Here is a 21557-nt window from a genome sequence, read left to right as displayed (position 1 = left end):
TCTATGGAAGTGTTGTACAAGAAGAACAGCAAAAGCTACAAGGCTTTAGATTATTTTTGGGATAAACAAAGAAACCTTTCACTAACATTGCTTTTGTCGATGTTCTTGGATAGACTTGGCATCCCCCGGCTTGTACAAGGCATCCCAGAGGCCTTACAGAGAAGTAGAAGTTTCCTTTTGCCGTGCTCTATAAGTTGACATTCTTTTAACATTGCAAGCTCGCAGGTTTTCAAGCTAGTTAGAATCACGAAACAACTGTAAACAAGACATAGATGTCTATCCAGAAGAGCACGAGATCACGAAAGAGACGGTACGTGAGAGTTTTAGAAAACTTAGAACTCAATGTTCACAGTACCACCTCAAGCTCCTTGTTTGTAGTACTTTTCCTCTTTTCTCACTTTCACCACCAGGCGGCTACCGTATCGTAGCCACGGCAAAGTTTTTCAACCCAAACCGTGACACTGGCAGCGCCAAAACGACTTCACGCTGAAAATCTTGAATGCCGGCTTCGTCCTACTGAGCTTGACAAGTGATATATTAATGTTTCGATATGAAATGGGCACAATGTGCCGACACGCAAAGTCATTCCTTGCTTGCTATACGAGACAACACCGAAAAGAAAGCTCTAAGCCCCTCTCCAAGTGAAAACTCCATAGTGCATGTAACACTTATACGTTTGGATTTGTTCCTCGAGCTTTTGCGAGCTCAAGCGAGAATTCTGGAATTCCCTCCAAAGAGACGAGACGTCTTTTCGCGGGGAGCATAATATCTTGTTTCATGGAATCCGAATCCACCACCCCCCCTCTCGCCTGGTTTCGTGTTGTCTGTCTGCGTGCAGAGAGTGGCATATCCCCCTGTTGCTTAAAGCCGTGTTTCGTCAAAGATTTCCAGTGTACCCGCGGCATATCCTGCAAGCAAGAAAGCACGATGAGTTGTTCACCACTCACAACTTCGTTCCACAAGAGAAGAACATGTGTATATAATTTAAATCATATAAACCTGCATTGTTAAATCATATCATTCGTAGGGTATATAATCTCAATCAGCTACATGTTTACTTCATGCTCATGCTCGAATATTTGTTTTAAATACATGGATTCTTCTCTAAACACGCAAAAAGACTTGAATTATTCCTTAAACATGTGGGTGTTTATGAAACGATCTTAGTTGGAAGTACTTCGGGTTTATGGTATTGGAGTTTCGAAGAAGCGGCCTTGCTATTTTATTTCTGTCCCTGTTGTTTCTCTTGCTTTCTTTTTGGTTGCCACAAAAATGTTCCTAGTGTTCTAGAAAAGCAAGCGACGTACATTGACCATACCAATATTTTAAAGATTCCCCTCATCCACAAAAGGCATTGAGGCTGATACCACTTTGCACTGAGATCCATTTTCTAACATCTTTTATTCAAGCCAAGGGGACCCAATCTCCTACACAAAAAAAATAAATAAGTAAAAAAAAGAAATACTCGTATAGTGAGTGAAAGCACTAACCATACCTACACCAGACGGTAAAGTTGACCGGCAAGTCAGCGCCCACCCGACACCACGACACGTGGCACGCGGAGACGCACCCACGTCCGCAGCCTGTCAGGTGGATGCCCGACAAAACCTCATCCTCAGTTTTATCTTTGGGATTTCTCTGACACGCATTGCGTTCTTATAAGTTATGCTAATCTGCGCACAACACCAAAGGGCTGCGATAAAAAACGAAGAAGAAAAGAAGAAAGCTACTCGAAAGCAAGCTTTTAAGCCAAAAAACTGGAAACACTACCTTTCACGGGTCAACCAGAGTGATGCTCGCTTTCCAATCGAAAATGCCGAAGAGCCCCGTCGCTCCCGCATGTAATGAATCCATTTGGTAAGATCCTCAAATCCATCACTGCTGCCTGAAACGAAGCAAGTGCACGCATTATTATATCAACGTGCAGCGGCAGAAAACGAAAGAAATGGAAAGAAAACAAAGGCAGAGAAAAGAAACAAGGAAGGCCTGCCTGGTTTAATCAATTCCTTGCCGACGAGAGAGGAACACTCACCTGAACCAGAGCACCCAAGCCTGGCGTATTGTGCTGAAGAAACAAGCGTTTCTCATGGACTCTCTGCCAGTGCTTTACGAGCTCGCATTTGTTCACATCCCAAAGCTTGACGTCTCCGTCTTTACTGCCAGTTAAAAACAGTGTTGTCCCTGGCACTGCTCGCACTCTGGTTACACTCGCTACGTCCAAGAACCGAGAAATAAAAATTCAATAGGCCAGCTCGAATCGAATCAAGATACATACCTGTATGAGCTTTTGGTATGTGCCACACGAAACGACCATCGTCGCCTGTTCTTTGATACCCGTTCTTGCGACGCTTCGCCTTGCCGGTTGTAATGTATCGAAAGTCATGAACGGAGATATCTCCTTTCTTCCCTCCAGTTATAATCAGAGGCGAGCCACCAAGGTCCGCGTGCAATACATCCAGGCAGTTGGCACCACCTTCACAAGAACAAAAACATTTCTCCAGTATGAGATATACACGTACGATACTAGTAAAAAAGAAGGAAGACGGACAGGCTGACAGACCTTCATGGCAGGAAATCGACATTCGCGCCGAGCTTGGGGGAGCTAAAGTATTCCAGACGACCAGGTTCTCTCCCGAGGGGCTAGAACCGGCCGCTGCAATAATAGCGCCACTCTCACCAACAAAAGTGACGTCCCTGCAGTGGCCGACCGTGAGAGATCGAATAGAACTGTAGCTCGCGAAAACAGTACCACGCATGGCGGTCAAAGCACAGTTGAGACTCAGTAGGACAGACGTTACTTCGGCCTCCAACTTCGAGCTGCCACGCACACACAGTGCCATCGACTGCTGAGGATGCAAACCGATGACCACAACGATCGAATTGGACGGAAGAAACGGAAGCAAGGGCGTAAGGTGGTGGGACATTTGCAGCCGGCAAGACACCATAAGTTGCAGTGGCCGACGACTCGCCAAACTATATCGTGCAGCAACAAAATAAGAGTCAAGGGACGAGAAAACGTGATTCAAACGTACCTTCCAGAGGTAAACGTGAGTGTTTCTCGCGCCGACGAGAAAGAAAGGCCGCAAAGGATGTGCAGCTATAGCGGACGTTGTCACGTTCTCAACAGTGGCCGGAGGATCGACGAGTCCATCGTAGTCTGCTAGTTCCTCCCATCCCATATGCCAGGCTGCAATGCCTGCATATCCTGGAACTCCAAATCCAACCGCAGCTTTTCTCGACTCCTTTACGGACTTTGACAGTGCTGCCATTCCGACTGCTGCACCACCTAGTCCAATGCCCGAGCCGCTCTTGCTACCCAAGCCTACACCGGGTGTGACAAAAGTTGGGACGGGTGTTGACACTGATCCTGCCCAGCCATCCTGAGGCCAGTCAGCTTCTGCCCACAAGTTGTCTTTGGACTCAGAAAACTTGCCATACGTATCAAGTTCAAGGTAAAGAAGTCCCTGGAGAAAAGTACCAAATCAAAAGTATGGAAAGACTTGTGCAGGCTAGCCACAAAACAAGGTCAGTCAAGTGCTTACATTCGACGACTGGGATTATCCCAGAGACATTCCAAGCAATCTCAACACGCTCCAAATGGAAAAAAAAGTCGAGCACAGGATGCTCCTACTGTGCCTGCACAATGTTTGTAGGCTCACAAACGGCAAGCTTCCATGCAAACTACGAAATGACACTAGAGATGAGAAAATGTACCTTGCTACTGCTCGCAACGACCACTTGCTCGGGATTGCAACTGTTGACTGAGATAGCCTGCAAAGGACAAACACACGGATTCTTTAGGAATTCAAAGTCGAAATGGAAAATGATATACCTCCAGTGAATCGCCTGGCGAATGCAAAGCTTCGTCGTCCTTGCGAAATCTAGTGTTGAAGTGGCTCCGGATCAATCCCTTCATACTAAACCTCCTACTAAGCTGAGACCGGATGCCACTTTCTTCTGGAGCAGGAACAGCTGAAGCCGAACTTCTATCACTTGTTTCTGCTATCCAGCCAACCTTGCTCTCCAACGGCTGTTGTCCATCAATACCTTCCATTTTCAAGGCCGCGCGAACCTCCTCATTTACAGATAGAAGCTTCCAAAGTTCCACGTACGAATTCTGGATATAGTTTCCAGTATCCAGTGCTTCCTTCCACAAAAAGTCAAGTGAAGCCCCATTTGCTGTGTCCCTGACCCGAAGTGCCAACTGAGTTCTTAGTTTCGAAAATATGCAGCCTATGGACGATAACAGAGCTTCGGCACCAGGTTGTCGGCGAGGTTTCGCAGATTGCTCGGCAACGCTTACGAACGACAGTCGCGAGAAGGATTTGATAGTCGATTGTCTAGGAGAAACTCTGCCAAAGCCAGAATAAGAAACCTCAGTCGCCACCGTCGAAAGCTGCCGTTTTAGAAAAGCAAGGACCCGGCTCCACAATGCAACACCAAGTAAGAGCCATGTATCATCGTCGCTTAGTAACTTTGTTTCAGACCCGTCGAAAGCAGTCTTGGACGGCTCCATACGAAAGCAGGCGTTAAGATCGAGTCCAGAAGTTGTCTCGGTGTCCAGCATCATCTGAATTATAAATAACAGCACCTCCGCCTGTCTCTTAAGCCAAGCTGCTCCCATCAGAAAAATAAAGGCGAGTAGAAACAAATGCCGTCTCTCCGTTTCATCAGGTATCGAGCTGCTGCTGGATACGAACTGATTGATCTGGCTTGCATAACTTCTTAATTCTTCAACCTGAGGCAACGTTGTGGACCAGGCCTTGTCAGTTGCTAGACCAATATGTCCCTCGTTCATCAAAAGTGGTTGAAAGTTCCCATATGTATCCAATGAAATACTTGATGGAAAGATGGCAGGGCCGAAGGCTAGCAATGTCGCACAAAATATCTCTGTCGAAGACACGAACTCCAAAATGGTTTCTTTATAATTAGTCGAAGAGCTGAAAGGTGATGGCAAATCCGTAGATATAGTAGCGGTGTTGAGCAACCAATAACCAAACCATGGACGCCCAAGATGCCATGCGGTGAGCTCAAGCTGTAAAGATAACACAATAATAAACATGCTAAAAAGAATGGGAAACAGCTTACCAAGTTAGACAAAGATGCCGGATCGATAGAAAACTTGCGGTTGAGGATGGCTAGATCCCGAACGCCATTGTCCGCTGTCTTTTGCTTGAAGTCGCGCCATATCTCCCCAGCATCGATCATGTATTGCAAGGCGAGACCTTCCACGAAGTGTACAGCAAGCTTTTCTACCACAGCGGGAAAAATCCAATCCATTTGACCAGCACTGCATGTTTCATGTGACGATCTTCGCAGGATCTCTAAAGCTCTTAACTGCAAAAATAAAACATCAGAACAGAAACAGCGAGGAAGTGTATATTACGGGAAGTCCAAGCTTCTTCAAAGCTAGAGCAGATATCCGACACGCCTTGTTTGCTATGGAAGAACAAGTCATTCCGGGTTTCGAGAGAACAACACGACAGTAGTCTCCAACATCAGGATCGAGAAGAGGTAGTTTTCCTGGATCTTTGTCACTTCCGACTATTTCGCAGAGAGCTTCAAGACGCTCACCAAGTAAATACTGCAGAAAGAAACAACCGTCTTCTCACATTCTTATACTTAAATAGAAGTTAAGTACCTGAAATACGCTCGCAAGCCATTTATCGGAAATTTTTGCGTCTGGAAGCAGCTCTTTAGAAATAAGATCTTTTGCTGGTTGGTCATTACTCCCCTTCAGGCGACATATAACCAATGCTAGCTGCGGGTCACAAAGGCTTCTGGTACACACTGATAATGCAGATTCTAAATCTCCCCCTAACAAGAAAAACGTAGCTGCAAGTTCATGCCGATGCTTTCCCATCAGGACGTAGGCATTTTTAAGAGCAGCAGATTTGTTTTTGTCGTCCTAACACCAGAAAAGAAGAAAGGTTGAAATAATCTTTTGGATACACTCAAAGCACGTACCTGAAAATCCCTAGAAAAAAACTGAACCAAAGGTTTGTCGCTTTCATCCCGACTCATTTTAAATAAGCCGGACAGTACCGTTTTCCGATCCAATGCAATATAGAAAAGAGCACAGTCCTTAGGATCACGGCTTTGCAAAAATAGAGTCCTTGCCAGTTTCTCTATCTGATAACATAAACGAGATAGCACAGATCAGTAATCACAATAATATGCACCAGTAACCAGTAGTTACCCGTGCACGAAGCTGTCCAACATCTGTAAACCAAAGCCCAACTCCCAGAGCTCTTAAAGCGGACCATGACATGCTGTTCTCTGGAATGAGCATATCAACGAGTAAATCCTTGCATTCCGACTGAAGGGCCCATGCAATCGTTTTAGAATCTACAAGGACTTCCAAATTCTGAAGCTTGTTGTAGAGAACAGATATAGCAACCCTGGATAATGCACTATAAGTGATTGCATGATATTAAAAAGATCTTACCTTTGGCCTGGTTCATCAAGGTATGCAAACTGACTTGACTGACGAATCTCTTGAAGTAAGTGGATGACTGGTAGAAGCTGAGAGCCATTTTTAAAAAGCTCTACAATCGAGGTAAGCTGCTCCAATTCCAAAGCGCTCAACGGACCATCTACATCGTGAAGACTGTCTGAGTGCTCCATCGACTCCCCAAAGACCCATGCTGTTGTTTGTGTTACCGCGGTGTGTTCCAACTCCTTCTCCTTTTGAATATCATGTATCGAAATGAACGGGAACTCAAGAGAGTCGCATGTCCTTTCAGCCGCAAGGGATAAGAGGCGTCGAAGACAGATACTTGCTTGGTGCTGCTCTCCTAGCCATATTATCACAGCCAGCTATGAGTTTCACAAACACAGAATAGGCAGTGCAGCATACCGTTCAAGAGAAAATTCAAAATCGACTTCGGATGGCAGAGCGATCGCGGTCGTGAAGCTGTAATAGCTGCCTTCAACAACATCTCCACAGTTCCACTGAGCATTCAAAATTTAACGATTTGAAAGTAAAGCATAAAGACAATGCTTACCCGCTTTCCGTCCCCCATTGACTTAGAAGTTGTATCCGGCTTTCAGTCGTCACAACAAGCGACGCTTGTGGCCCCCAAAAAAGTCCATCCACGCAATGCAAAGTGGAAATCGACGCTAGGCAGACCCAGCTCGAGTAGTCGGATGCGTCATCACGGGCTTCAACGTAAACCTGGACTAAACCGGCGATCACTACCCCCAGCATTGAAATTCCATCACCACCTTCGAACCAGCTCAATGCAGCTGGACTTTGAGCTAGGACGATCTCTCCTGTAAGGTAATGCAAGTAGCTGCCTGAGCCACAAACTATCTCCCAAATTCTCAGAGTTGAATCAGACTGCGTCGAAGAAGCCAGCTTTGTGCCATGGTTACCCACAGCTAGCAAAGTGAACCCTTCAGAAGAAATTGTTGTCAGTCGACCAACACACTCCCAGGAGTTGAGATGCTGATTTTCCGGCAGAGTTACTCGCCAGAGCCGTAAAGACCCGTCTTCACAGCCCGAAACGAAATCATACGGTGACGGATAATGGGAGGTTGCGCTCAAGAGTCTTTCTCCAGGAGCCATAAACATATAGCCAGTCCAGAAGCATGTTGTGTAGATTGCTTCTTCAGCCCCCACTAGTGGTCCCTTGTAAGGAATGCCCGACTGTCGAGAGTTTTGTTGATCTTCTTCACCATCTTTTTCGCATAAGATGATGTTAAAGGTCCAGGACATCGCCACGTTTCCCTTGTTCCCGCAAGCAACAAGAACAAGAACCGACTGATCCTTCTGTGCAGAGTTCTGGATCACGAACACGTCTTCCAGTACCAGCTTTTCTTGAGACACTGGAGGCCGCAACTCGTATAGCAGATCTAATGCGAGCCAGTGTTGTTCCTTCGATCTGTCCCTTACTACGAGATAACAGGACATGCTGTCGGAATGGCTCACCACTAACACCATCTTATCACCCGAAAGTAGAGCCGGAGACCAGCAGAGTGCCGGCAGAAAGTTTTCGGTCTGTATGGACAATCTGCCACAGAGTCTCCAGGATGATACGTGCAAATGCGGAGCCTCGACGTAAGGTTCGAGAGGAAGGCTAGTTTGCCAAAGTAGAAGAGTTCCTGCTTTGTCAACGGATGCTGCCACTCTTGCTGCACGAGCCGGATGTAGAGCAAGATTTATCTTATCCCCGGTGTGACCGAACGTGAGGAAATCCTCGTGAGAGCGTCCCCACGTACCAATCTTGATCTTACTCGTCAACCCCGTTGTATCGGATGCTCTCCTCCCAAGACCACTACCACCGCCAATGGAAGTGACCGGGGGCCAAAGCCGAGAGCGTCTCAACAGACCTCCATCGTAAACTTCGAACAAGTCCACCGAAGTTGGCGGAACCGAGGATTGAGCTCTCTGAATCACTGCCTTGAAAAAACATGGATTCTCTGCGATGTCTGGTTCCGAGTCGAGAAAACGTAACGTCCCTTGTTGCCACAGTAAAACTCGAGGACAGCGCGGAGGATACACATCGTCCAGGCAATGCAAAGACCAAAGTGCAACGACTCCACGAGGCCCCGTCCCCACGATCCACTCACAAGCCGCAACCTCTGTCGAATTCCCCGTGGCGAAACTACTTCCCAGCGATTTTTCCAACCCCCAAGTCACAAAGCAGTCCAGTCCCAGTGTTGCTTGCAAGCTCGTGTTCACTTCGATCAAGGCACTGACGAAAAACGCCGGCTTGACCATGGCGCTGTCAGCTCTTGCTTTCCCACTGTCAATCTCCAGCCACAGCCGGACAACTCCATCTCGGCAAGACGTAAGTAGTATCAGCCTGTGATGCTCACTTTCCTCCACCACCTTTCCGTTTTGCCTTGACACGGGCCTCCACTGTATAGCAAGAACTTGCCTTGGATGAGAAAGCTCCACTGGCTGTGCCTCTGAGCCTTCTTGCCACCACCACACTGTAGCCTTTCCTCTAAGATCCTTTCCTGCTAAGTTATCCATGTCCGCGGACGCTGCGAGACCCCTATACGACCACGACGCAGCTACAAGCGCTTGAGGCCACTCCACCAAAGATTGCCAAACGGGAACCCAGTTACCAGACCCATCATCGTCTTGCTTCCACATCGAGATCTTTGATCCAGCCGACGAAAGTATACCATCGCCAGATCCGCTCCATGAAAAATGTGTCACAGGAAAAGCATGGACGAGCATGCTCCTGGGCTCCCATTCTAGCGGAAGAGCTGCAAAGAAAGAGTTTTAGTTCCAGTTCCATGAAGCGAGGAAGAAAATAAAAGAGATCACCTGGAGTGTTTTGTGTCTCAGGTCTTCCAAGCAATCTGGGAGCAAAGATGTAGATCGCCTTTCCAGCGGCAGCCCCAACGCTCCCGGATTGAGAATTCCCCCAGCTGACGATACTGACAAGAGAATCCTCGTCCGATACCTCGACCAGCCTCGTCTCTAGAGCCTGATGAAACAAGCGCGCGATCCCAAACTCCTCCTTCTTGTCTGGCGACGCGACGATCGATATTACTAGCTGGCTGCCCGCTCCATGCGCAATCCAGCTATAGCCGGCGAAATCCGGCAAGCAATCCGCAATGTAGGGCCCCGGATTTGAGGCGCCAGGGATCTCCTGGCGCACGAACAACTGGAGCGGCACCGCGGTGGAAGAAGGCTCGCTGCTGGACACGCTCGCAGCAGCGCCATGTCCGGTATACTCCGAGAATCTGCGATCCATACCTCGGCTGCTACATTTCGATCGCTCCAAAAATCTAACCTAGCTCTAAGAACCCTAAAGTTTGTGTGCCAATGGAGCCCAAATTCAAGCCGCGAGTTCCAGCTCGCGGGAGGCGATCGGAGGCCAGCGCCAATGCTTCCAGCGTCGCGCAGCCCCCACCACAGGTGAAGATCGAGGATCTGCCTCCAGTGATGGACGAGGATACAATGGAGATCGATGTCAAGCCGGAGCCTCTGGATTTCATCCTCGATGACGACGAAATGGATATCAAGGTAAAGATGGAGGATGGAGCTGTGGTCTGGGAGGGGATGGATGGAGCTGGAAGCAGTGTTCCAGAGGAAGTGACGATGGAATCAGTGGCCGATATTGTGGAGGACGGAGATACAGTGGTGAGAGAGATCGAGGTCCATATTACTCCTACAGCCGATCCAGACACCAAGGTAGCGTATGGATTTCTCTTTCTCTCTGTCTTATAGATTTTGCTATAGTTCTATCTTCTCCAATATCCTCTTCGACCGTATTGGAGACCTTACGAGTTGGAACAACGATGCGAAGCGGTTTGTTCTTTACGCTACGTTTTGGTGGTTTCTTCCTGGATTGAGTTCTAGTTTGCTATCAGGTTCGCGTGAAGCACCAACACCAGAAACTCGAGGTTGATCTCCAAGTCGATCGGTTTGGAGACAACTATGATGACGCCGCGGACGACCATCTCCGAATCGCTAAACAGGTGAAACGCTAAGATCGATGGGTTGTTCCTGATGATCTCCACGCAGACGTTAACTTCTACTCAAGGCAACCTCTCGACGAACTATGCCATTGGAATTCTGCAAGGGAACAAGGTTATTTGCCATCTCTCTTCTTTCCTTGGTTCTCATGCATCTCCTTTCTACAGCTCCACTTGAATCCGTTGCATGCGATTGTCCAACTTCGTCCGTCGTTGAGTTATCTGAACGAAGCTGATGAGCAGAAGAAAAAAAATATCACTCGCGTTGAAAGTGATGACGAGATGCCCGACGCTGAGGAAGGGGCTGCTACTGAAAAGAAACCAGAGCCTGTGGCTTTTAAGGTATGTTCCATTCTTTAGCTTTTTCCACTTCAGTAGCTGACAGGGACGAACTTGCAGGTGGAAATAAAGAAACAAGAGACAGAGCGTCAGCAGCAATCTAGATTGATGTCATACGCGCATCTGAAACAACTTGAGGAGGCCGAGGTCTGTTTCTATCTAAATCAGTTTTCCTACTAACATGCTCCTTCTGCAGGCGTGGATCACACTTGAGCCGCATGGGTTAGACAGTCCTGTAACCAAGGAAATCAAAATGAAAATGAAGTCCTCCGCAAACAATCTCATCCGCTTCGACATGTCTCGGTAAGTGATATTAGTCGTGAACAGATGCAAAAGAACTTGTTCTTACTTTTGGCAGGAATGAATATATGAAGAAACTGGTCCCTGGTCGTGCGCCTTCGGCTGCAGCGTCACAAGCCGTGCCAGGGCTAGGAAAAGAGCCTCTCTCGAAAAGGTTAGAATTTGTTATTTTCTTCATTTCTTCTGAATATCTGCCGACGCACTTTGCAGCTATTTGGATACTTTGCCGCTGGACAAGAGATTGCACGCTGTCTTGTCTCAGGTAAGGAAGAGTTTCTAAAGGTTGTAATGCGGTAAAATATCAGGGTCGAGTACATGTGCTGCAATTCGAAAGACTTATGAAGCTGGCTCCGGCAGGTTGCACGGAGGAGGAAGTTCTGGATGTTCTCCAGAAAACAGCTTATCTGGTGCAAGGCTGCTGGGTGGCAACGAGTAATATGCGCTACACAGGTGGTCGGTGTGCGATTCGAGACTATATCCTCCTACAGTTTGTCAAGAACCGGGTGGTCAGTCGTGAAACTCTCGAGCAACTCAGGGTCTCTAAGGAGATTTTGCGGGAGATACTTGTTCCTCTCGCAGTGCAAAACATCAAGACAGGCGGCTGGGAGTTCATCGAAAGCACAGACAAGACTTTTATCAAGCGTCATAACTCCATCGCCAAAGATCAGCTCCAACGCTGGACTGCAGGAGAGAAGCTCATTAGCGACAGGGCTCTAGCCGTCCAACAAATGGGGTCCGGCAAGGCAATGGGTGCTAAGCCAGGCAGCGGCCTTGCAGCAAGCACAGGCATTCCACCGAGGCCCTCAACTTCGTCGAGCATGGCACCGGAAACGCTTGCTGCTCTACCGGACGCACTCACGCAAATCTTTCTCAAACACCATGTGTGCACGTAAGTTTCTCTTTCTCTTTTTTTTTTCCTTGTCTTTCTAACGTTTGATAATCTCGTAACTCACTTCCACAGGCTGCAATTCATCTGTCACTGCCTGCGTGAATCGGCAATCACAAAATCTCAAGCAGACAACGTTAAAGTCGAGGAGAAGGCCTCGGCAGTAGCAGCTGCCAAAGGAGCGTCGGCGCCAGTGGCCGAACTAACAGCAATTGTGGACACCATTGCGACGAACATCAACGGTGTTTACTTCCTAACTCAGCTCGGAGATCCCACTCAAGACCCTTTTAGGTACCGTTTGAAAGTAGATTACGTGCGTAGTTTCTAACTTGTCTTCGTGCAGGGAAGTGGTCATCGCGTTACTGAAGCAAAAGTCCGCTGGCTTGCAACGATCAGAGATCATGGAAGCGTTTAAGCTGGCGTTACGTAAAATGCCGTCGAATCAACTTTACCAAAAGGTACTCAAAGCTTACAAAACTTCCCATACTTGATCTCTGTGCTCCAGATAATGAAGGAACTTTGCTACACGAGAGGTGCTACTTGGGTGCTGAAAACTGGCGATGGTCGTCCAAGCTAGCAGAGGCCGAATAAAAGGAAATTTTGGTAGGAAAGATCAATGATCTTCGGATGTATTCTCTCCTCCAGCTGCTGGGGGAGGTAAAGTGACTTGACTTCCCACATCAGCTGGAGCATAGCCGAGAAATATAGCTGCTTCGTTCACCAGATGCTTCTCTTGTTTGTGGCAAGCTTCGATCGCAGCATAGAGGCTCGCAATTTGCTCCTCGTCTGGCAAGTTCTCAGTTCCCCATGTTTGGTACTGCAAATCCAAAACAGTGAGACCATCATCCTTGAAAACTTCTTTTTTGATACCTCTAGAGTTCCCAGGCGAGCCAAAGTTTGTCTTAGTAGCCCCTCAATATCCACATACGATGGAACCCCTTCACCACCTTCACTGAGGCCAGACAGTGCGTCTACCTGTAGAAAACTTTTCACAGCTTTGCTTCTATAAAAATCGCGAGTTACCTGCTTTTGAAGTGTTCTTAATGATATCCTTGCAGCGACCAAGTACTCGAGGATCCCGTTGCATTCACTTTCATCTAAAACACGAAACACAAAACGAGTGAGCAAAGAAAAAATTAAAACCAAACTTTGAGAGCTCATACCTGATCTTATCTTATGCATCATTTGCATAGATCCTTCACGCATAAGAGCTTCCTGGTGCCTACAATTCAGTAGCTCCATTTGATCCGGAAAGATAAACTGAGAAGACAGAAAAGAAAGAATGAGAAGTTTACATGGCATTGGCTTGCTCTAGCATAGATAGTTGCTCGCAGGCTGTTCTGTACCTGTCCGTGGCTTCCTCTAGTCTCTGAAATTTCAAGGAATTAAACGCCAGTAGCAAAAGCAAAGGCTTTCCCTGCCTGGTTTAAAAGCTCGATCGAGTAATAAACTTCCATAAGTTCGTCCGCCAGAGCTTGCATGACAACGCTTTCTTGTAGCTCAAACGGCATTTTCTGAAGAGAAAAACAAAGTTTAGAGGCAAAGGTTTTGTTTAGTGTAAGAATTTGATAACGTACCTTGCCGGCATCTAGAGCACTTGCAACCTTCCATCGCAGTTCCAGGTCGTGAACCTACGCAAAGTCTTTGTTTCTTTCAGAGCTACCTCTTCATTAAGCTTGACGAGAGATTTTACCTCAAGCCTCGAGTGCTCGAGCTTGGCGCGAATAATCTGCTTGGATACAGAGGCACAACGAATTGCATCTGTTCAAACAAAGAGACATCACACAGAAAAGAATGAAAAGAGAAGATAGATAACAGAGAAACGAAATTTCATCCAGCGTACCAATCCAAGATTGTCTGTCCGGTTCGTCGTGCGCTGATAGAATATAAAGAGCACGCTTCACGGCCTTTGTCAAGATATACTTGTCCGGAAGATTGATGATAAAAGAGTATTTCTTGATGCCATGGACTCCAGCCGGAATGGCTTCCACTTTGCATCCTTGCAAAGGAATCACACCAGTTGGCTCGGATTGTTCCTACAAAAAAAATTAAAAATCCTTTGCATCCATCAGAGAATAAGACAAATGTAGCGTACCACTGTAGGCAAAATCTTAAAGTAGAACAAGAATGTGTCCTTGAGCGCAAATTGCCGCTTCTTCCAAGACTTGATATCGCTCCCGCGTTTCAGGAGCTGCCCGCTCTTCTCCGGATGCGCCCACAGCAGCGACTGGATCGATCAAAACCTCGTAAGTTAAGAATCCGGCAAAAGACGAATCGCTCCCTCCCTCACCTTGTTCTCCATCATCGCCATGGCGCCAAAAACAAAGCAGCCCTAAAATCCGCCCAAGAACCCTAAATTTCGCGATAAGGGGGAAAGAAAGAGAGAGACCTTGCCGGATCGTCCATCGCCCGGGAATGGGGACCCCGCGACACAATCCCATCCACGACGACATGCTCCTCGAGGTATTCAAGCATCTGGATGCCTTCTCCTTGGCTAGGGTTTCGTGCGTGAGCAAGCAATGGAGCGGCGTGGCGCGGCACGAGAAGCTGTGGGAATCGCTGTGCATCCTCCACTGGCCCGGCGCCGCCGCCAAGCGCAGCCGGCGATCCAGTGGCCACAAGAACCCACTGGGATCCGGCCCCGTGCCGGCGTGTTCTTCCGCACAGCAGATCAGAGCCGTGGTGGAATCGCTCGGGGGCTTCCGTCGCTTCTTCTTCCTCCATTTGGGCCCTATGCTCAAGAGGAATTGCTGCCAGTCCCAGCCCCGATCGACGTGGGGGAGAGACGAGGTCAATCTCTCCCTCTCGCTCTACTCGATCGACTGCTTCTTGCGAGGGTCTTCCAGCAATCCGGGACCTTTGCTCAAGCGCAAACTCTCCAGCCTTGAGTGATCGATCACTACTGACTTGTGCCCCTCCCTATTATCATCGTGTGGTGTGCGAATAAACAAACTTATAAGATACCTCGAAGACCACCATCTTTACAATCGCTCACTTGCTAGCGCGCTAAGCCGTGTCTCCTTTTGATTTCTCCTCCACGATCTAGCAATCACCAACGATCAAACCATGAAAATCAAACGAATCTATAAGCTACCTCGAAGAAGACCACCATCTTTACAATCGTTCACTTGGACAAGAAGCTAGCGCGGTAGCCATGTCTCCATTGGTTTTCTCCTCCACGATCTAGCAAACACCAGCGATCAAACCACCAGAATTCGAGAGAAAAAGAGGATTTTTACCTCGACGTTTGCTTCTGCCAGTGTTCCAGCGGGCTGGAAGAGCGAAGAATAGTACGCGGGGTTGTAGATGGAGCCACCAACAATGTCTTCTTTCCCAGAAACTTGGCGAGATGGCGCGGGGCTGGCGAGCGGTGTCGTGAAACCCACAGTTCCGATCCCTCCGAAATCAATGTGCTGGTAGAGCCCTGTCAAGTCCCTGGACGCGCCGAGCCTGTACATTTGCACCCAAAGGAAAGCCGAGAAGAAGCGCACCACGAACCCCGCGATTTCCATCGACAGGACGGCCATCACTGAGAACTTCACGTATGATCCAGCGTCTGGATCCTTGGCGATGTGCCTGGCAAGAGGTTTAAACGATATATCAACTCTAGAAGATGAAAGAGAAAGAAGTTCTTACCATATATCACGAGTGAAGAGGACGAGCCAAGCAACGTCTAGAAGAAGAGCGCAGGCGAGCAAACCGGCATAGGTTCGTCCCAGGTTTTGGCTGCCACTCTCCACTGCTACCAACGCGAAGAGTGCTACTGCCAAATTCGCGACCGCGACTCCAGCGTATGTGGCTCCCAACGAGCCGATAACAGCGCAAAGAATCTGCGAAAACGGAGGATCTGTGAAGGAGAGAAGATATTTCCATGCTCGATCGAGAGGGATTTCGCGAAATATCGACCAAGAACACGATGCACCGACAGCTATGATCGATCAATGGGAAAACATCGGAGGAGGGCAAGAACGCGGTCGGCTATGCGAATGCGAGGGCAAAGAAAGAGAAGAGAGAGGAGATCGATCGATTGAGCAAGAACCTGCGATGCCAGGCGAAGAAGATCGAGGAGAGAGCCAAACCTGGATGTAGATCAGCGCGACGGCGATGCATTGCACTCGATCGTAGCTCGACAGCCACGCGCAGGAGCAGCAATGGCGCTGGAAGAAAAAGCCCATGCCATATGAAAGAAGAGAACCCTTGCCACGTCACGACCGTCAATAAACCCCCACGTAAAAGCGATGGAACTCTAGAGCTTTAGGGTAAAGATAAACCCTAGCTTTGGCTATGGCGCCGTCCTCTTCCCCATCTCCTCGCGAGGGAGCCGCCCCGGAGCCAGCGTCTTCCAATGGCCACGCCGCCGCCAAGCACCGCAGTCGATCGTTATCGCGCTCGCCTCGCCGCAGTTATTCGAAATCTCCTGTGAGAGATCGGGATCGTTCCAGGTCCCGGTCGCCGGCGTCGCGCTCCAGGAGCAGATCTAGGTCGCCCGTGCGGGGGAAATCGCGCTCTCCTTCCAGATCTCCAGTCAGGAAGCGCTCTTCCAGGTCTCCGGCGAGAAGATCGCCTTCGTATTCCCCCAGGCGGAGGCGCTCGTATTCCCCGAAAAGGCGCCGCTCGGTGTCGCGATCTCGCTCCCCGGCGCACAGGGGACGCTATCGATCGCGCTCCAGGAGTCCTTACAGCCGGAGATCTCCACGACGGGGCTACTCTCCAAGGTAAATCATAGCAATAGAGAATATGGAACTTATGGTTTGTTTGGTTGTGATCACAGGGAACGTTACTCGAGGAGGAGGAGCTCTCCTCCGCGCTACCGATCGAGACGATCGCCGCGGCGCCGACCATGGACTCCTCCGGCGGATCGAACCAATGGCCTGGGAGAACCAGGAAACAACTTGTTCATCGCTGGTTTCAACTTCATCACCACGGAGAAGGATCTGGAGAGGAAGTTCTCAAAGTTCGGCAAAGTCAAGGACGTTCGCATAGTGCGAGACAAGAGGTTGGTTTCTTTTCTTTTTTTTATGTGGTAAAAAATGTGTTTTATCTGACTCGAATCACTTTTTCCCAGGACGGGGGAGTCTCGGGGTTTTGGGTTCTTGACTCTAGAACGCGACGAGGATGCAGATGCTGCTATCGAGGCTTTGGATCAGACAGAGTGGAATGGACGGATCGTGCTCGTTGAGAAGGCCAAAACACCCACTCGCTTTTAAAGAATAAGTACAGGCACAGGGAGAGAGCACACACTTCACCACACACACACAGATGATCGATCGACCAGAGCTCCGTGATGTACCACTTCTCAGCTTGGACTGTTTTTAGTTCATGGCAAGTACTTTACTATGCTTTAACTTGGTGGTCTCGTGGTGAAGTAAGTCTCCTCCATTTCATCTAGTTCTTCTGCTGCATCCTCATCGCATCGACGTTGGTTTTTCATCTCTTTTTTCCTTTCGATTTCGCTTTCGCTTTCGCTTTCCTCGTTTGTCTTCCTTCCTGTTTTGCAATCAGTCATCTTACAGAGTTTGCACACGCTTTCACAGTGGGGGCGGATTACACTCAAATATTTAAGTACCCCTGTCTAGGAACCTTAAGTTTACTCCGCTCCTGAGAGTCTGGTTGGTGTACACACACTTGAGTACCTGTACACTCACAGTACCTGTACAATGAACTGCTAAGCTACTTATTGTCGGTATACTTGCGCATTTTTCTCTCCAAAGTTCACGGTTTGTGTGACTTGATCCGCGATCCAGGAATTTGTTTCGAAGAAGCTCGAAGCAAGAAAACAAAGAGAAAACAAGCGGACAGCTAGAGTTCACTGGCACGGAACTTTGGAAGAACTCTTTCAGGTACTTACGTGCTTGAGCTCAAAGTTAAAGGAGTTCTGAGGAAACGAAACTCTCATATAGATTGATCAAGGCACAAAAGTCACAGATTTGCGTGTGTGGAGGGTGATCTTCCACGTCGGAATACGATCCGGCAACGCGGGCCACTTGTTCTCTCGCGAATCTCGAAGAGCAAAGTGAATATGCTGCGAGGCCCTCAGGTGATGAAGATCTTTGGAGCCAGGTGATCCAAATCTAAACCCAAGTGGAAAGAAGGAAGAAAGATGTGCTGAGTTGAGTGGTGTTGGATTGCAGCTATGGCTCTTCTCGCTTCAACTCCAGGAACTGGAGCGATAGCCACAGCTGCTGCTACAAGTTTGGGGGCTCCAAAATCTTCGCTGGGAGTACCGAGATCGAGCTGCTCGTCCAGATCTCTCGGGCTAAAAACTCTGGTGGCAGCAATGCAACAGGGATCCGGCTCTACCACTGTTGTGACGAGCGGCCAATCTTCCTCGAGTGGTGTTACAGAGGTGGACAAGGATAGCTTCTGGCCGCTCGTTGATGGAGCTGGAGACAAGGTCGTGGTGCTCGACATGTACACCCAATGGTAAACTTCTCTCCCTTTTTTTCCGGAAGCTTGACACAGAAAAACGCTTTTTTTCTTCGCTCTTTAGGTGTGGCCCTTGCAAAATGATGTTTCCAAAGATCGTGGAGCTCTCTTCCAGATACTCGGACGTGATGTTTCTCAAGCTGGATTGCAACCAAGAGAATAAGGCAAGTTTTATCATTTCTTTGTCTGCGGAATGGAATTTTAACTCTTTTTTTCTTTTTTTTATTTTTTCCTTTTTTTCTTTTTCTTTTTTTTCTCTAGCCCCTTGCCAAAGAGCTCGGCATACGAGTTGTGCCCACGTTCAAGATACTCAAGCACAAAAAGATCGTGGCAGAGATCGCCGGTGCCAAATTCGATGATCTCGTTCGAACCATCGACACTGTACGGACGGGCTGAGCTGATCACGCGGGCAAGGAAAAAAGATCACGGGCCGTACGGGTGTCGCTGTAAATTAAATATGATTCATTAGTGCCAAAGACGCGCAAATGTATTTGGACCAATTTTGTGGCGTCGTGGATGGTTATTTGGTGGCACATGGTACCCAACATTCTTAACATGGGATATTCCGGTGCGTGACAGGACTAACATGGATATTCTGGCACTTGACAGGACAATCTCCGTTACAGAGACGGACGGGCGTGTAACGTGACAGAGCTTGACAGAGCTTTGCTCGCTAGCTACTCTCACTCCTAATTTTTTTTATTTTGTCTTCCCGTTTGAAGAGCGAAGGCGCTGGCGCTGGCGCTCTGGAGCTGGAGCACGCATAGGTCGTCTATGGCTGGAGTCGCGGATGCGCCATCGCTCAATGTAAGGCCTCCTCGATCTTTCTTGCTCGAGTTTCTGTGCTTGCGAGGGATTTCGCGTCTAGATCCTAGCTAGGTCTCTCCGATTCGCGATATTTCGGCCCCCCCCGGCGCCGCATTTGCATGCGCCGCATCGAAATACGCGAGGTTTTGGTGTGGATCGCCACAATCTGTGACGATCGAGCCACGGCAGCGTGGCAGCGTGCGCATTTGTGGCTTGGAGCGACGAGAATTTCATGCAATGTATGTGGGAATCGTGAGCTGACGCTGTGGAGTTTGTTGCTCGCAGGCTTTTCGAGTGTGAGAGGTTCCCTTTCTGTGACTAGAGCGAGCGCAAGCAGTTTGGCGTGTCCATGGCCGTACCGCCACCGAAGCTCGGGGAGTTCCCTCCCGGCACGATCGACAAGAGCAGCGTTCCTCACCACCAGAGGCACTGGGTTCCCGATCAGCGGGACGCGTTTATTGGATGGCTGCGAGGGGAATTTGCGGCGGCCAACGCCATCATCGATTCCCTGTGCCAGCATTTGCACCTGATTGGAGCGCCCGGCGAATACGACTTTGTTCTTGGATCCATCCAGCAGCGCCGCTTTAGCTGGAACGGCGTTCTTCATATGCAGCAGTACTTCTCGGTGGCGGAGGTGCTCTTTTCTCTCCAGCAAGTACTGACGCGAAAGCAGCAGCAGCAGCAGCAAATGCCTCTCAATGGCAATGCAAAGGTGCCCGCGATGCAGCAAAAGCCTTACGCGCAGATCAACAACAGTGGTGGTCACCCACGTAGAGACTTTTCCGGCTCGAGACGACCACTTCCGAAGGGAAGAGTTAACGTCCCACCGCCACCGCCACCGCCACCTCCAAGTGATCCAATCGGGAAGAAGGAGCCGGACCCTACAGAAGTAGACGCTGAAGAGAGCAAGGAGACTGTGGCCGGCATTTCATCTGCGAGTGTTTCTCCCGACTCGCAACAGCGTGATGAGGACCCGCCTAGCAGCAATGTCAACGAGAGCCTCCAAGGTGGTAAGTGTGATCAAGTTGGTATTTGGCAGAAAGTGTTTGATTTGTGTCGGTGTTGAATGTGCTGTGGTGTTGAATTTTTCTTTTCCAGAGTCATCACGCGTTAAAGAAGCACAGGCCGACAAACAAGCTGCAGTTGTTGAGAGTAGCCAGAAGGTACAGTTATGAAATGTCTTGGTGACGAAATGGGCTCGTTCACTAACACATAATTCTGGGGGCCAGGTGTGCAATCACGTGTTCGGTGAAGTTAAAAGAGCTCAAATGGAGCACTTGGCAACTGAAATCTTGGGCAGGACAACTACAGGTATGTGCTCTCGTTTTGTTTTGTTACTTTTGTACACTGGCATCGCCAGGCACTTCTCGATTTCGTCTATTTACTAATGTCGTGTCGTGTATGTTCCACTAAGGCGATCACACCTGCATACGTGGGAAGTTAAAAACCTCCCAAGAGACGGCGACGAACAGTAAGCACAACAAGCAAAGTCCAGATTGAATCTGATTGTTGCTTTTTCTTGCAGAGAAAACCCCGCGGTCTATACCAGAATTGGTGCACTCCATGATGGACTACCTCTCTGGTCAAGGACGTGGAATTTTTCCCGGCGAAGTGCGGCCAAACTTTTTCATGTTCCATGCTATTGACGAGGTCTGATCCCATTTGTTTTTCTTTTCTAAAATTTTCCACGCTTGCATCATCAGGGAAAATCTCTATCCATTGAAGAAAAGGACACGGCCGTGCAGCCGCTGTGCCTTGTCTCCTTGTTGGGGGACCCTTTCGTAGTAAGCGGCAAGGCCATCGGCCAAGTGACACTTGAAGCCGGGTATGCATGACCAAATCAAACTATACTCCCAAGCGGCTGACTTTGCTTGTTCTCATCTCTAGATCCGTGCTTAAATTCGAACAGAACGCTGCTGCGGACAATGAGATTGCATACGCCGTTGCTAGTGACCGATTCAAGCGCATCCTCGTGTTCCTCGGCCTAGAACAGCAATGCCAAGAGGCGACGGCTCCTCCCATGGCCTCAAAGCCGGTGTTGTCAGCCAAGCATGCTCAGCAGCAGTCCAGCTCCAGCGCTTCTGGAGGATCGAAGCAGCCACCATCCACAGTTTCGTCGGCAACGCAAAGCTCCTCCGCTCAATCGTCCTCCTGGCAGCAAGCGAGCAGGCCCGGGACAGGAGTTTACATCCCAAATTCTAGCAGCGGCAGCAAATGTGACATTCCAATTAGCCACAGGGGGGCGTGCATTCAAGACGTGAGGTGACGAGCCGATTTGTTGTCCATGCCAATTCTTTACAAAAGAAAAAATTTCTAAAGCGCCCAGCCCTAAATTTCTAAAATGATTTCTAAAATCCTA

General features: G+C 48.8%; 8 protein-coding genes across 12 annotated transcripts; 5 read left to right on the top strand and 3 right to left on the bottom strand.

Moving 5' to 3' along the window:
* Window positions 1-1192: 1192 nt before the first annotated feature.
* On the bottom strand, window positions 1193-9753 carry LOC9638880. Of its 2 annotated transcripts, none has more exons than XM_024662418.1 (19): window positions 9284-9753; window positions 7008-9222; window positions 6860-6954; window positions 6449-6797; window positions 6200-6401; window positions 5968-6132; window positions 5642-5908; window positions 5387-5584; window positions 5089-5337; window positions 3833-5035; window positions 3715-3771; window positions 3033-3464; window positions 2750-2973; window positions 2561-2694; window positions 2276-2473; window positions 2033-2211; window positions 1771-1885; window positions 1496-1673; window positions 1193-1427 (listed from the first exon to the last, which is right to left on the bottom strand). In XM_024662418.1, the coding sequence occupies exons 1-17, from the start codon at window positions 9714-9716 to the stop codon at window positions 1781-1783; spliced, it is 6705 nt and encodes a 2234-aa protein (XP_024518186.1). In that variant the 5' UTR covers window positions 9717-9753; the 3' UTR covers window positions 1193-1427; window positions 1496-1673; window positions 1771-1780. The 2 variants fall into 2 exon arrangements, with proteins under 2 accessions (XP_024518186.1, XP_024518187.1); XM_024662419.1 differs by having other exon boundaries at window positions 1500-1673.
* A 29-nt stretch (window positions 9754-9782) lies between these two features.
* LOC9638332 (DNA-directed RNA polymerase III subunit RPC5) lies at window positions 9783-12688 on the top strand. The gene is made up of 13 exons (XM_002988583.2): window positions 9783-10156; window positions 10205-10273; window positions 10336-10443; window positions 10490-10555; window positions 10609-10782; window positions 10840-10926; window positions 10976-11082; window positions 11138-11233; window positions 11290-11341; window positions 11385-11968; window positions 12041-12256; window positions 12309-12423; window positions 12471-12688. Exons 1-13 carry the CDS (start codon window positions 9788-9790, stop codon window positions 12540-12542), a joined length of 2115 nt encoding a protein of 704 aa, XP_002988629.2. The 5' UTR covers window positions 9783-9787; the 3' UTR covers window positions 12543-12688.
* Window positions 12388-14367, bottom strand: LOC9638331 (pleckstrin homology domain-containing family D member 1). Of its 2 annotated transcripts, XM_024662413.1 has the most exons (11): window positions 14256-14366; window positions 14061-14192; window positions 13809-14001; window positions 13659-13726; window positions 13543-13596; window positions 13387-13479; window positions 13261-13334; window positions 13129-13187; window positions 12989-13062; window positions 12836-12940; window positions 12388-12782 (listed from the first exon to the last, which is right to left on the bottom strand). In XM_024662413.1, exons 1-11 carry the CDS (start codon window positions 14274-14276, stop codon window positions 12579-12581), a joined length of 1077 nt encoding a protein of 358 aa, XP_024518181.1. In that variant the 5' UTR covers window positions 14277-14366; the 3' UTR covers window positions 12388-12578. The 2 variants fall into 2 exon arrangements, with proteins under 2 accessions (XP_024518181.1, XP_024518180.1); XM_024662412.1 differs by having other exon boundaries at window positions 12836-13062; window positions 14256-14367.
* LOC112341767 (F-box protein GID2-like) lies at window positions 14304-14935 on the top strand. The gene has a single exon (XM_024662417.1). The coding sequence runs from the start codon at window positions 14381-14383 to the stop codon at window positions 14855-14857; it is 477 nt and encodes a 158-aa protein (XP_024518185.1). The 5' UTR covers window positions 14304-14380; the 3' UTR covers window positions 14858-14935.
* On the bottom strand, window positions 14904-16204 carry LOC9638879. The gene is made up of 5 exons (XM_002988487.2): window positions 16045-16204; window positions 15602-15795; window positions 15205-15541; window positions 15060-15148; window positions 14904-15007 (listed from the first exon to the last, which is right to left on the bottom strand). Exons 1-4 carry the CDS (start codon window positions 16138-16140, stop codon window positions 15080-15082), a joined length of 696 nt encoding a protein of 231 aa, XP_002988533.2. The 5' UTR covers window positions 16141-16204; the 3' UTR covers window positions 14904-15007; window positions 15060-15079.
* An 11-nt stretch (window positions 16205-16215) lies between these two features.
* On the top strand, window positions 16216-17310 carry LOC112341766 (transformer-2 protein homolog alpha-like). The gene is made up of 3 exons (XM_024662414.1): window positions 16216-16680; window positions 16737-16961; window positions 17031-17310. Exons 1-3 carry the CDS (start codon window positions 16250-16252, stop codon window positions 17170-17172), a joined length of 798 nt encoding a protein of 265 aa, XP_024518182.1. The 5' UTR covers window positions 16216-16249; the 3' UTR covers window positions 17173-17310.
* A 381-nt stretch (window positions 17311-17691) lies between these two features.
* On the top strand, window positions 17692-18960 carry LOC9638878 (thioredoxin F2, chloroplastic). 3 transcript variants are annotated; one of them, XM_024662416.1, is made up of 5 exons: window positions 17692-17805; window positions 17866-18002; window positions 18097-18388; window positions 18456-18555; window positions 18653-18960. In XM_024662416.1, the coding sequence occupies exons 3-5, from the start codon at window positions 18099-18101 to the stop codon at window positions 18785-18787; spliced, it is 525 nt and encodes a 174-aa protein (XP_024518184.1). In that variant the 5' UTR covers window positions 17692-17805; window positions 17866-18002; window positions 18097-18098; the 3' UTR covers window positions 18788-18960. The 3 variants fall into 3 exon arrangements, with proteins under 3 accessions (XP_024518184.1, XP_024518183.1, XP_002988628.1); XM_024662415.1 differs by having other exon boundaries at window positions 17866-18025; XM_002988582.2 differs by lacking the exons at window positions 17692-17805; window positions 17866-18002 and having other exon boundaries at window positions 18011-18388.
* A 113-nt stretch (window positions 18961-19073) lies between these two features.
* Window positions 19074-21523, top strand: LOC9638877. The gene is made up of 8 exons (XM_002988581.2): window positions 19074-19198; window positions 19484-20208; window positions 20297-20361; window positions 20428-20509; window positions 20613-20669; window positions 20724-20848; window positions 20902-21023; window positions 21086-21523. The coding sequence occupies exons 2-8, from the start codon at window positions 19548-19550 to the stop codon at window positions 21462-21464; spliced, it is 1491 nt and encodes a 496-aa protein (XP_002988627.1). The 5' UTR covers window positions 19074-19198; window positions 19484-19547; the 3' UTR covers window positions 21465-21523.
* The last annotated feature ends 34 nt before the right edge of the window (window positions 21524-21557 follow it).

The sequence above is a fragment of the Selaginella moellendorffii genome, unplaced genomic scaffold (assembly GCF_000143415.4).
Source record: "Selaginella moellendorffii unplaced genomic scaffold, v1.0 SELMOscaffold_89, whole genome shotgun sequence".
Lineage (NCBI taxonomy): Eukaryota > Viridiplantae > Streptophyta > Lycopodiopsida > Selaginellales > Selaginellaceae > Selaginella > Selaginella moellendorffii.
The sequence above is the reverse complement of the archived record's forward strand: the minus strand, read 5'-3'. Positions and strand labels throughout refer to the sequence as shown.